The following is a 14,552-nucleotide window of genomic DNA, read 5'->3' as shown; positions in this document are numbered from 1 at the left end:
GAGAGGTCGACAGAGTAATTTTTGTTCCTTTCGGAATTTTAAGGGAATCCCCTCGTCCTCTTCCACTAAGCAGGAAGGGACCTATTCTCAATCCAAGTCCATGTGGAGACCCAACCAGGCTTGGAACAAGGGCAAACGTCCAAAAAACCCGTTGCCGCACCCAGGTCAGCATGAAGGAACCGGATCTAGTAGGGGGCAGACTATCCTTCATCCAGGCCTGGATAAGAGACGTTCAGGATCCCTGGGCAATAGATATAGTATCTCAGGGATTATAAGCTGGAGTTCAGAAACACTTTCCCCAGAGGAAGATTTCTTCTTTCTCGATTGTAGAACAGATAAAGAGAGAGGCGTTCTTACGCTGTGTAAGAGACCTCTCCTCTATGGGGGTAATCTGTCATGTTCCCATTCAGGGACAGGGATTTTATTCAAATATGTCTGTAGTTCCCAAAAAAGAGGGAACTTTGAGACCTATCTTAGATCTCAAGAGTCTAAACAAGTTTCTCAGAGTCCCATCCTTCAAGATGGAGACTATTCGTACCATTCTTCCATTGATCCAGGAGGGTCAATTTATGACTACCGTGGATCTAAAGGATGCATATCTTCATGTCCCCATTCACAAAGATCATCACCAATTGCTGAGGTTCTCCTTTCTGGACAAACATTTCCAGTTTGTGGCTCTTCCTTTCGGTCTGGCCACAGCTCCCAGAATTTTCACAAAGGTTCTGGGGTCTCTGCTGGCAGTTCTAAGACCAAGGACGATATTCTGATCCAGGCATCCTCTTTTCAGCTGGCAAAGTCTCATACCGACCTGGTCCTTTCCTTCCTGAGAACTCACGGGTGGAAGGTGAATCTGGGAAAGAGTTTGTTGATTCCACAGACAAGGGTTCCCTTCTCTTTCCATGAAAATCTTTCTGACAGAGGTCAGAAGGGTAAAGCTCATGACGACATGTCGAGCCCTTCAGTCCTATCATCGACCGTCAGTGGCTCAGTGCATGGAAGTAATTGGATTGATAGTGGCAGCGATGGACATCATTCCATTTGCTCGATTTCATCTCCGGCCTCTGCAACTAAGCATGCTCAGACAATGGAATGGAGATTATACTGATTTGTCTCCTCAAATAACTCTAGATCAGGAGACAAGGGACTCTCTTCTATGGTGGTTGTCACTGGATCATCTGTCCCAGGGGACATGTTTCCGCAGACCCTCATGGGTGATAGTGACAACGGACGCCTGTCTTCTAGGATGGGGAGCAGTCTGGAATTCTCTGAGGGCTCAGGGTGTATGGACTCGGGCGGAGTCTCTCCTTCCAATCAACCTACTGTATTTGAGAGCCATATTCAATGCGCTTCAGGCTTGGCCCTAGTTGGCTTCGGCCCAATTCATCAGGTTTCAGTCGGACAACATCACAATGGTAGCTTACATCAATCATCAGGGAGGAACAAAGAGTTCCTTAGCGATGACAGAAGTATCCAAGATAATACAGTGGGCAGAGTCGCACTCTTGCCATCTGTGATCTGTCAGTGATCTACATCCCAGGGGTGGAAAACTGGGAAGCGGACTTTCTGAGCAGACAGACGTTTCATCCGGGAGAATGGGAACTCCATCCAGAGATATTTTCCAGCCTAGTTCTCAGATGGGGCAGACCGGAGTTGGATCTCATGGCATCTCGTCGGAATGCCAAGCTTCCGAGATACGGGTCCAGATCCAGGGATCCCCAGGCCGAGCTGATAGATGCCTTGGCTGTACCCTGGTCTTTCAGCCTAGCTTATGTGTTCCCTCCATTTATTCTCCTTCTCCGGGTGATTGCTGGAGTCAAACAGTAGAGGGCATCGTTGATCCTCATCGCTCCTGCGTGGCCTCGCAGGACTTGGTATACCGATCTGGTGGACATGTCATCTCAGCCACCGTGGAGGCTCCCATTGAGGGAAAACCTTCTCATTCAGGGGCCCTTCCATCATCCAAATCTATTTTCTCTGCAGCTAACTGCTTGGAGATTGAATGCTTGATTTTGTCTCAGCGTGGTTTTTCTGATTCGGTCATAGATACCTTGATTCAGACTTGTAAGCCTGTTACTAGAAAAATTTACCATAAGATATGGCGTAAATATGTTTATTGGTGTGAATTCAAGGGCTACTCATGGAGTAGGGTTAGGATTCCCAGGATTTTGTCTTTTCTCCAAGAGGGATTGGAGAAGGGGTTGTCAGCAAGTTCTTTAAAAGGACAGATTTCTGCTTTATCTATTTTGTTACACAAGCGTCTGGCAGATGTTCCAGATGTACCATCTTTTTGTCAGGCTATGACTAGAATCAGGCCTGTATTTAGACCAATTGCTCCTCCTTGGAGTTTGAATTTAGTTTTTAGAGTTCTTCAAGGGGTTCCATTTGAACCCATGCATTCCATAGATATTAAGTTATTATCTTGGAAAGTTTTATTTTTGATTGCTATTTCTTCTGCTCGTAGAGTATCAGAGCTTTCTGCATTACAATGTGATTCTCCTTATCTTGTTTTCCATTCGGATAAGGTGGTGTTGCGAACTAAGCCTGGTTTTCTTCCTAAGGTTGTTTCAAATAAAAGTATTAATCAGGAAATTGTTGTTCATTCCTTGTGTCTGTTACACAACTTGGACGTGGTCCGTGCTTTGAAGTTGTTCTTACAGGCGACTAAGAATTTTCGCCAATCGTCTTCATTATTTGTTGTTTTTTCTGCGAAGTGTAGGGGTCAGAAAGCTACGGCTACCTCTTTCTTTTTGGCTGAAGAGTATCATCCGCTTTGCCTATGAGACTGCTGGACAGCAGCCTCCTGAGCGAATTACGGCTCATTCCACTAGGGCTGTGGCTTCCTCATGGGCATTCAAAAATGATGCTTCTGTTGAACAGATTTGCAAAGCTGCAACTTGGTCGTCTCTTCACACTTTTTCAAAATTTTACAAATTCGATACCTTTGCCTCATCTGAGGCTGTTTTTGGTAGAAAAGTTCTTCAAGCAGTGGTGCCTTCCGTTTAGGTTCCCTGTCTTGTCCCTACCCTTTCATCCGTGTACTATAGCTTTGGTATTGTATCCCACAAGTAAGGATGAAATCCGTGGACTCATCGTATCTTGAAAAAGAAAAGGAAATTTATGCTTACCTGATAAATTTTTCTTTTTCGATATTAGTCCACGGCCCATCCTGTTTTATTGAGACAGGTTATTATATTTTTGTTAAACTTCAGACACCTCTGCACCTTGGCTTTTCCTTTCTCTTCCTAACTTCGGTCGAATGACTGGGTTGGGAGGGAAGGGAGGAGCTATTTATACAGCTCTGCTGTGGTGCTCTTTGCCTGCTCCTGTTGACCAGGAGGCGTAATCCCACAAGTAAGGATGAAATCCGTGGACTCATCGTATCGAAAAAGAAATAAATTTATCAGGTAAGGATAAATTTCCTTTTTCTACCACAAGAAAAGATGAATAGTCCTAAAGGAGTTTACTCCATTTCGGGATCGGTCCAAGTGGGGGGTTGAATCTCTCTGTCTTCAAACATGGATGCGAGATGTCCCAGATAGGCTCTGGACATAGTATGTCATTCCTTCCCTTCCTGAGGTAGGTTCCTTCTCTCAATTTTATCTGCAGGCCAGATAACAGTGCGGCTTTTTTTTGTGCATTTGGAACATCTCTCACCTGTGAGTGATAATTCCAGTTCCTGTAAAGGGAGCAGGGTCTAGGATTTTATTCATTCCTGTTTATGGTTCCTGAAAAAAGAGGGAATTTTTCGTCCTATATTAGTTCTAAAGTGTCAATTTTTCCTTTGATCTAGGAGGGTTAGTTCATGGTGACCATAGACCTGGAGGACACGTATTTTCAAGTTCCTGAGTGTTGCCTTTCTGCCAAACACTTTCAGTTTGTCACTCTTTCCTTTGGCTTTGCCATGGCTCTAGGAGATCCTGGATTTCATAATGGTTCAGGCGCCATACTTTCAACAAGCAACTCATACAGACATCTTGTATACAACTATGTCATACAGACATCTTGTTGTCTTTCTTTATTCCACGGATGGAAGTGAATCTGAAAAGGAGTTCCCTTGTTCCAGCTACAGGGGTAGTTTTTTAGGGACCATATTAGTTTCCCTATCTCTGAAAATGTTTTTGACAGAGGTCAGAAAATTGGATTCTTTTCTCTTGCATCTTTCGGCATTCTATTGTGTGACCCTTCAGTGGTTTACTGTATGGAGGTAATTGGTCTGATGGTTGCTTCATAATGGACATCATCCCTTTGCTCGATTCCATCTGAGAGTCTGCTGTTATGCATGTTAAGATAGTGGACCAGGGATCTTGTGGCTCTGTCTCTGAGGATAGATTTAGATCTATCGACTTGAGATTCTTCCCTATGGATCAGAGTGAAAAATTAGTGGTAGAGCGCTCGCTTTGCTTGCGAGACGTAGCGGGATCGTTACCCACATTCTCTAGAATCTTTTGGTTTTCTCAGAAGCATCTGTCTCGGGGCACATGTTTCCGGAGACCTTTCTGTGTACTATTGACCACAGTTGCTAGCCTGTTGGGTTGGTGACTATGGATTTGGGAGGAGCCTGCTCTCGTCATAAACATATTGGAGTGGAGAGCCATCTATTCTGTTCTGATGGCTTGGCCTCAGTTGTCTTAACCGGTTTTTCAGGTTCTAGTTGAATAATTTAATCTCGGTGGTTTACATCAACCTCCTTACATCAAACTCCTGGGAGGAACCTGGAGTTCCTTTGCCATGATTGGCGTGGAATGTTCGGTGGGCGGACGCTCACATTCATTATTTATCCAATATTCACATTTCAGTAGTGAATACCGTGAGCGGACATCTTGAGCAGTCATATTTTTTCATCCCGGGGAGTGGGCGCTTCTCCCGGAGGTGTTCTCTAGGTTAACCCTCAAATGGGGGTCCTGGAGTTAGAAATGGCAGTTTGCCAAGCTTCCAAGTTATGTTAAGATCAGCAGGCTTCTATGTTAAATTTCTTGGCATTTCCTTGAGATTTCAGTCGGACATCCCTGTTCCTCAGTTTGCTCTCCTTACGAGTCATTGCTTGTATCAAATGGGTGAGAACGTCGGTATTTTAATAGTTCTTGCATAGTTTTCGCAGAGTCTGGTATACAGTCCTAGCTGAGATGTATTTCTTCCACCTTGGTGGTTGTTCCTGAGGAAGGACCTTCTAACTCGGGGTCATCCCACTTTCATTTTGTCTGAATTTTCCTGCTTGGAGATTGAATGCTTAGTTCTGTCTAAGCGTGTTTTTTTGGAATCGGTCATTGAGACCATGATTCAGGCTTGCAAGCAAGCCTGTTACTAGTAACTTTTACCATAAGTTATGGCGTAAATTCCCTGATTGGTGTGAATCTCAGAACTACTTTTGGAAGTAGGGTCAGGATTCCTAAGGGTTTTGCCCTTTCTCCGGGAAGGTCTGGAGGACGGTTTTTCTGTCAGTTCTCTGAAGGGTCAGATTTCTGCGTTATCCTTTTTTTACACAAGTGTCTGGCAGATGTGCCAGACGTGTAATCTTTTTGTCAGACCCTGGTTAGTATCAGGCCTGTGTTTGTCTGTTGCTCCTCTTGGAGTTTTAACCTTGGTTTTAAGGTTTTGCAGCAGGCTCAGTTTTAGCCATCGCATTACATACATTTTAAATAATATCTTCTGCTTGGAGAGTTTAGGTACTCTCGGCTTTGCAGTGTGATTCACTTTAACTAATTTCGGATAAGGTGGTTATTTATCCTAAGTGGAAATTTTGTTTAGGAATTTGTTGTTGCCTTTCTGTGTCCTCATTCTTATGTTGAGGAACGTGTGTACACAATTTGGATGTTGTGTAGTTAATAATTTTTCTTCTGTTTTTTGTTTGTTTTCTCTGTATCGGAAAGCTACTACTAATTCTCTTTTCTCTGGTTGAGAAGTTTTTATTTTTGTTTTTCAGACTGGGGAGAGTTATGGCTCATTACATGAGGGCTGTCTCTTCTTCTTCATGGATTTTCACAGATTCTGTGGATCGGTTTTGGAAGGCTGCAACTTGGTCTTCCTTGCATACTCTCTCAAAATTTTAAAATTGGCTTCTTTTATCTCGGCTGAGGCTTCTTTTGGGAGAAAGGTTATTTAGGTCTGCCTCTCTTGTCCCTCCCTATTCATCTGTGTGCTCTAGCTTGGGTATTGATTCCCAACAGTAATTGATGAAGCCGTGGACTTACCATATCTTAGGAAAGAAAACAGGATTTATGCTTACCTGATAAATCTACTTCTTTCCGGATATGGTGAGTCCACGGCCCCTCCCTTTATTTCAAGACCGTTAGTTTTTTTAAAAATAAACCTCAGGCACCTCTACACCTTGTTACGCCTTTTTTTCCATTTCCCTTTGGTCAAATGACTGGGGATTGTGGGCAGGGAAGTGATACTTAACAAATTTGCTGTGGTGCTCTTTGCCGCCTCCTGCTAGCCAGGAGTGGTATTCCCAACAGTAATTGATAAAGCCGTGGACTCACCATATCCGGAAAGAAATATTTATCAGGTAAGCATAAATTCTTTTTTTTAAATTTGCTTTGTTCTATTGGCAACCTTTGTTGAAGAGTAAACCTAGGCTGGCGCACAGGAACTTAGGAGCATGCATGTCTAGCATTTTATGGCAGCAGTGTTTGCAATTATGTATAACATTGCTACAAACAATGTTCCAAGCACTGATGCCAGAAGGCTAAAGACATGTGAACACTTCTGAGATCACCTAGGATTACTCTAACCAAGGATACTAAGAGAACTAAGCAAAAGTGATAGAAGTCAATTGGAAAGTTTTTTTTAAAATCACATGCTCGAGGGCCGTGTCCGAACAGCGGCCTTGAACGGTTGCATTTCTCCAGAGCTCCAGCCGATCTCTAGATAATCAACCGATTCCTTTAGGCATCTTACAGATATTCTTTGACATAAGCCAACTATACAATTGAATAGTCCCGCTGTGCTACATATCCCAAAGAATTACCTGTATTCCTGACAGAGCTCGGATTCAGATAATGGAGGCCTACAGCGGCGGCTGATACGTAGGCAGCGCTACCCCCTTCGACTGGCCGAGGTGATCTGCCTTAATTCAACAAAATCTATCCTCAGCACTGATTTCTCACCTTCATTCCTACAACCTAAGCATACAAAGAGAAGCACAATTACAGGGGAGAGGAATATCGCACAAGCTCATACTTATAACAAACTAAAATGGCCCGTATGGGTGAAGCGATGCCGCAACAATACTTCGACACGCACTTAAAGAACCTTGAGAGAATCATAATGACACTCATTGATAAAGCACCATTTGATTTTCTGTTTAACAAAATAAACGCTATTGGATTAATAGATCCTTCTTCAGAAAGATCTTCAGCTACTCTCATCCAAGATGGCGCCAACTGCACTGTGCACTTCCCAGTAGAATCTGACAATCAAGGGGAATTAAATCAAGCACAAAGCATCATCATGAATTATGAAGAACCACAACAAACATTGCAGTGCGGTAGTGCTGGTCCTAAATCAGCGCACATGGATCCCGAATAGCACTGCCCGATAAAGGTAACTCTGCCACTATCGTCGTATGCCAAAACATCAGGTAGGACATTACAAGCAGGACAACACCTAGTGTTCAGTGCGCTCCAGAGGGAACGTGGAGGGGCGGAGGGGTTCCCGAGTCTCCACGACTGCTGAATAGATGAGCTTCCTACCAAAGCACAGCATTACGGAAGATGTTCTCGACTAACCTAGTGCCTTAAGCAAAGGCCCTCTTGGTAAACACTGCACCACTTGGCATATTAATCGCATTAACCCGTCGCAAGCAGAATACCAAGTAAGCCTTTTCAGATCACGCAACATGCCTTGCTTACATCCTACAAGGGGTCTCTCTAAAATACCTAAAGACTAGACATTACCGACAGAAAAAAACTGGGGACTGAACATAAATCAACACTCCTTTATGTCGCAACCATGCTCAATAGATAAGGGTAACTTCAATTTTTATGCTTCACCTTGTTCTACATTGTTTAAAGTTTTTCCTCACTTGTATGACTAGTAAGCTATTTTTAAGTTAGCATATATCATATATATAATTTTAAAAAATTGTTGAAGTATTTAATTTTTTCCTTGGATATCAGAAAATACTGCCCACCAGCTATTCTTAATGTCGCCTGGCTGGCAAAATGTTATGTGGAGAACACTGGGTAAGAAAGTGTATTTGTTGCTCTGTAGCCCTGTGAATAATGCTTAACTGATTAATTGTTATGTATGTTTGGTTTAAAATCTATACTTTTCTTTGGTAGCAAGTAACTTTATACTTTGTAACAGATGACTAAGAAGATCAAGAAACTAGAAAAGGAAACAACTGTTTGGCGTACAAAGTGGGAAAATAACAACAAGGCCTTGTTGCAGATGGCTGAGGAGGTAAGTAACTATTTCTCTACAAAAATTTAACAGGAGATTGTCTTTATAAAGTAGAACATTGGTAAAACAATAATAGCTATTAATAGAATGAGTGTGTGATGGGTAAGAAACCCGGGTAAAATGGACATTACCCAAGCGGCCGTGGGTAATGCCTGATGTACTGTAATTCCCCCATCTACACTATTTCTTTTGCCTCTGTCTGGGGGGTTCAAGGAAGGTGCCCCCCTGATCCTCTGTCATCCACCCCAAGTGAACCTTGGGAAATTAGGTTTATAAGGGGGGCTTTGCCCCCCTTGAACCCCCCAGGCGGAGGCAAAAAAGATAGTGAAAAGATGCTGTAACTACACATACATTGGGCAAACACAGCCGCATGGGTAATGTCTGTTTTACTCGGGTAATCCTAGGATTACCCAATATCTGACTTTAACCATAATATATATATTATAGTGTGTGTGTTACTGTTAAATCTTTCATTTATTTTCTTTTACTGTTAGAAAACTGTACGTGACAAGGAATACAAAGCACTACAGGTTAAATTAGAACGTTTGGAGAAGCTCTGTAGAGCCCTTCAAGTAGAAAGGAATGAGCTCAACAAGAAGATGGAGGGTCTTCAAGATCCTCTTCCTGTGCTGGATGGTGAGGAACCTGAAGCAGGAGATGTATTAGAGATGGGCTATACAGCAGAATCAACTGAAGAGATGAGTGCAATCACACAGCAAGAATGTGGAATTCAACCCATAGCTGTACCACACTCATCGGAGGACCAAATACCAGCGGAAAAGACTCTCTTACAAGGGCCTACTTCTGGCATTGATTCTGTTGACTAAAGCAATGTGTAAACACTGGTCAAATATTAATGCAGATACACAGGCATATATATACATATATTTTTTGTGTATAACTTTGTTGGTGGTAATTCGTTGTGGCAAATTTCTTACTTTTTCTACCATATATGTATTTTCTTAGGACTACTGGACAACATGTGGTACATAAAGCATCCTAGCAACTTCATTTTGTCTCCAATATATTTGTCTCACTACACTGCCTCCAATTAATTTTCAGATTTTAAGAGGGTGCATCTTACAAACCCCCACATTAGGAACAGCATGTTAAAAGGGGTTATAACATGTCTGAAATTGGGTATTTTTGTTTCTTGCTTTGGGTTGCAGGTTCTTTGTAGCATTACAGAACCTATCCGTGAAACTTATGAATGAACATTTTGTATGTCTTTATTCATGCAACCATAGTCAATAGTATCTGTACAATAGGATGTTAAAGGAGTTTTTTTTACTTGGTAAAGCAGACAGTTAATCCAACATAAATCAAGGCAGGCATTTTAAGGCATACCTATCGGGTAAGACTGCTCTTCCACAGGTGAGATGGTGTTTTACTGTAACTTTATTAATACTAATTCACAGGTATTATTTGTAAGGAACAACTACTCTGGTATTTAGCAGGTACGTTGTGGCATGTTCTGTAAGATCCAACTGAAATAGATTTTGGAGGCATTCTATATTTAAAGCAGTAGTGACGATTATGTGCTTCCATTTTCCTTCTTTGTTTACAATCTGAATTTGGACAGATGCATCCGTACTGAAGGGGTTAAACAAAATAAATTTTGCTGGCATTTTACTTTTTTTTTTTTTTTAAACACATTTTCAGATGTTTTATAAATCAAATGGAAAATCACAAATTTCATGAACGTTTTTAAACAATTACTTGATTACATTTTTATAGAAAGCAGTTAACGCATTCAGTTGAATTTATCATTTTTAAAAAAAAAGCATAATGAAGCTTGTGCTTTTATTTAATGGATCAATATATAATTTATATGTAAGATAAACAGTGGTTGTAGGTTTTTTTTTTTGGGAGAATGTTTTTCACTTGAAGGGTCATGAATGCAATTTTTTTTCTTTAATGATTCAGAGCATGCAATTTAAAAGAAAAAAAAATCTTATTTACTTCTATTATCAAATTTGATTTGTTCTCTTAGTATACTTTGTTGAAGAAGCAGCAATATACAACTGGGAGCTCGTTGAATACAATGATATAGCGTATGAGGTATAAATGCGCAGCAGCTAATTCCCAGTAGTATATTTCTGCTCCTCAGCCTACCTAGGTATGCCTTTCAACAAAGGATACTAAGTGAAAAAAGAAAATTTGATAAAAGTAGTAAATTAGAAAGTTGTTTAAAATTGCATTATCTGTCTAAATCATGAAAGAAAATTTTTGGGTTTTATGTCCCTTTTAATTGATATTTTCATACAAATGACTTTTGAAAGGTGCCTCCCCCTACAGAATAAAGCAGGAAGAAATGTATGGAATAAAAGATGATTTCCTATAGGAATTATGCATTTAAAAAGGCACAACTCAAAATGTAATCCCCCCCCCATAATGTTTAATTAAAAAAACATTGCAATTATTTTTTGCCTGCATTTAATGTAATATACCTCCTAATTATGCTTGTTCTACTCCTAGAGAAAACCTCCATAATATGTAAGCAGGTCCACATCTACCTGAGCCTGCAATATTCAGTGCATATATAAGAGCACAATGTATTTACATCTGTCCCTAATTGGAGGCAGGTACTTAGATTCCACCAGGGTTTTCAAGGGTGTATCTATTACTGTCATTTTGTGTACAGTACCTAATTACCAATCTGCTAGGAATCCCAAAAAAATCTAATGTCCCTATAAGATCAACCCATTTTGAAATCTGTGCTGCTGTATTTGGCCAAACAATGTATTGCAACTCTCTTGAGGTTTGATTCTTTGCTTCTGAATTTTCCAGATCACTATCAGATGTACAAACCAATCCACACTGTGCTTTTGTAAATATAGATGTAAAAAGGGGCTGCTGGTGCATTTTGCTTAATCTTAGAAACTGACCATCTGTCAGGCATTTTTACCTGTAAAACCTTTAATATGTTTTGCATTATTCTAGCTAAAATTGATCATGCTTGGGAAACATAATAGGTCTTTGAAACCATGAAGTGAAAACAAGATAATTGTTTCATCTGCATTTTACCTGTGGTGCATTCGCTGTCCATCTTACTGCAAGATGAGAACTAGTTTTACCTTTTATTTTAAAAATAAATAAATATAAGTTGTGCTAACTCACATAATGGATAAAACGGAGTCTCTCTCCTTGCAAAATCTATATTTCTTTAATGTAATTGGCAAGAGTCCATGAGCTAGTGACGTATGGGATATACATTCCTACCAGGAGGGGCAAAGTTTCCCAAACCTCAAAATGCCTATAAATACACCCCTCACCACACCCACAATTCAGTTTTACAAACTTTGCCTCCCGTGGAGGTGGTGAAGTAAGTTTGTGCTAGATTCTACGTTGATATGCGCTTCGCAGCAGGCTGGAGCCCGGTTTTCCTCTCAGAGTGCAGTGAATGTCAGAGGGATGTGAAGAGAGTATTGCCTATTTAAATACAATGGTCTTCCTCTAGGGGATCTATTTCATAGGTTCTCTGTTATCGGTCGTAGAGATTTCTTCTCCTACCTCCCTTTTCAGATCGACGATATACTCTTATATACCATTACCTCTACTGATTCTCGTTTCAGTACTGGTTTGACTATCTACTATATGTAGATGAGTGTCCTGGGGTAAGTAAGTCTTATTTTTTGTGACACACTAAGCTATGGTTGGGCACTTTATATATAAAGTTCTAAATATGTCTTTAAACTTATATTTGCCATGATTCAGGATGATCAGTATTCCTTATTTCAGACAGTCAGTTTCATTATTTGGGATAATGCATATGAATGATCATTTTTTCTTACCTTAAAAATTGTTTCAATTTCATTTCCGGCGCCCTAATTGACGCCGGAAGTTGTTCGTGATTGCGTCATTTTTTTGACGTTTTTGCGCCAGAAATGTCGGCGTCACCGGATGTGGCGTCATTCTTAGCGCCAAAAAATTTAGGCGTTGTACTTAGCGCCAATAATGTGGGCGTCATTTTTGGCGCCAAAAAATGTGGGCGTCATTCTTGTCTCCACCTTTTTTTCACATTATTTCAGTCTCATTTTTCATTGCTTCTGGTTGCTAGAGGCTTGTTCATTGGCATTTTTTTCCCATTCCTGAAACTGTCATTTAAGGAATTTGATAAATTTTGCTTTATATGTTGTTTTTTCTTTTACATATTGCAAGATGTCTCAAATTGACCCTGGAACAGAATCTACTTCTGGAAAGACGCTGCCTGATGCTGGTTCTACCAAAGTTAAGTGCATTTGTTGTAAACTTGTGGTAACACTTCCTCCAGCTGTAGTTTGTGATGAATGTCATGATTAACTTGCTAATGCAGATAGTATTTCCATTAGTAATATTTCATTACCTGTTGTTGTTCCCTCAACATCTAATACTCAGGATGTTCCTGTTAATATAAAATAATTTGTTTCTAAATCTATTAGGAAGGCTCTGTCTGTTATTCCTCCTTCCAGTAAACGTAAAAGGTCTTTTAAAACTTCTCATATTTCAGATGAATTTTTAAATGACCGTCATTATTCTGACTTGTCTGTTTCTGATGAGGATTTATCTGGTTCAGAAGATTCTGTCTCAGATATTGACACTGATAAATCTTCATATTTATTTCAAATGGAATTTATTCGTTCTTTACTTAAAGAAGTTTTAATTGCATTAGATATGGAGGAGTCTAGTCCTCTCGATACTAAATCTACTAAACGTTTAAATTCGTTTTTTAAACCTCCTATAGTTATTCCAGAAGTTTTTCCTGTCCCTGATGCTATTTCTGAAGTAATTTCTAGGGAATGGAATAATCTGGGTACTTCATTTACTCCTCCTCAAAGGTTTAAGAAATTGTATCCTGTGCCATCTGACAGATTAGAGTTTTGGGACAAAATCCCTAAAGTTGATGGGGCTATCTCTACTCTTGCTAAACGTACTACTATTCCTACGGCGGATAGTACTTCCTTTAAGGATCCTTTAGATAGGAAGATTGAATCCTTCCTAAGGAAAGCTTATTTATGTTCAGGTAATCTTCTTAGACCTGCTATTTCTTTGGCTGATGTTGCTACCGCTTCCACTTTCTGGTTGGAGGCTTTAGCGCAACAAGTGTCAGACCATAATACTCATAGCATTGTTAAACTTCTTCAACATGCTAATAACTTTATTTGTGATGATATCTTTGATATCATTAGAATTGATGTCAGGTATATGTCTTTAGTTATTTTAGCCAGAAGAGCTTTATGGCTTAAAACTTGGAATGCAGATATGTCTTCTAAGTCAACTTTGCTTTCTCTTTCTTTCCAAGGTAATAAATTATTTGGTTCTCAGTTGGATTCTATTATTTCAACTGTTACTGGGGGGAAAGGAACTTTTTTGCCTCAGGACAAAAAATCTAAAGGTAAATACAGGGCTGCTAATCGTTTTCGTTCCTTTCGTCAGAATAAGTAACAGAAGCCTGACCCTTCCCCTAAAGGAACGGTTTCTGTTTGGAAACCTTCTCCAATCTGGAATAAATCCAAGCTTTTTAAAAAGTCAAAACCAGCTCCCAAGTCCACATGAAGGTGCGGCCCTCATTCCAGCACAGCTGGTAGGGGGCAGGTTACGATTTTTCAAAGACATTTGGATCAATTTGATTCACAGTCTTTGGATTCAGAACATTGTTTCACAAGGGTACAGAATAGGTTTCAAGGTAAGGCCAACTGCGAAGAGATTTTTTCTCTCTCGCATTCCAATAAACCCAGTGAAGGCTCAGGAATTTCTGAAATGTGTTTCAGATCTAGAGTTGGCTGGAGTAATTGTGCCAGCTCCAGTTCTGGAACAGGGTCTGGGGCTTTACTCAAATCTATTCATTGTACCAAAGAAGGAGAATTCCTTCAGACCAGTTCTGGATCTAAAGATATTGAATCGTTATGTAAGGATACCAACATTCAAAATGGTAACTATAAGGACTATTCTGCCTTTTGTTCAGCAAGGGCATTATATGTCCACAATAGATTTACAAGATGCATATCTTCATATTCCGATTCATCCAGATCACTTTCAGTTTCTGAGATTCACTTTTCTAGACAAGCATTACCAGTTTGTGGCCCTTCCGTTTGGCTTAGCAACAGCTCCAAGGATCTTTTCAAAGGTTCTCGGTGCCCTTCTCTCTGTAATCAGAGAACAGGGTATTG

At 40.3% G+C, this 14,552-nt stretch overlaps 1 protein-coding gene across 1 annotated transcript in view; it reads left to right on the top strand.

The window, feature by feature from the left end:
- The window catches only part of TXLNG (taxilin gamma), a gene marked incomplete in the record, with an annotated part of 389,260 nt that extends 379,846 nt beyond the window's left edge, over positions 1-9,414 (top strand). The window contains 2 exon segments of the mRNA XM_053707401.1: positions 8,308-8,403; positions 8,898-9,414. Coding sequence (XP_053563376.1) covers positions 8,308-8,403; positions 8,898-9,230 — 429 coding nt within the window.
- Positions 9,415-14,552: the final 5,138 nt, after the last annotated feature.

Source organism: Bombina bombina, chromosome 3 (genome assembly GCF_027579735.1).
Source record: "Bombina bombina isolate aBomBom1 chromosome 3, aBomBom1.pri, whole genome shotgun sequence".
Classification (NCBI taxonomy): Eukaryota; Metazoa; Chordata; class Amphibia; order Anura; family Bombinatoridae; genus Bombina; species Bombina bombina.
The sequence above is the reverse complement of the archived record's forward strand: the minus strand, read 5'-3'. Positions and strand labels throughout refer to the sequence as shown.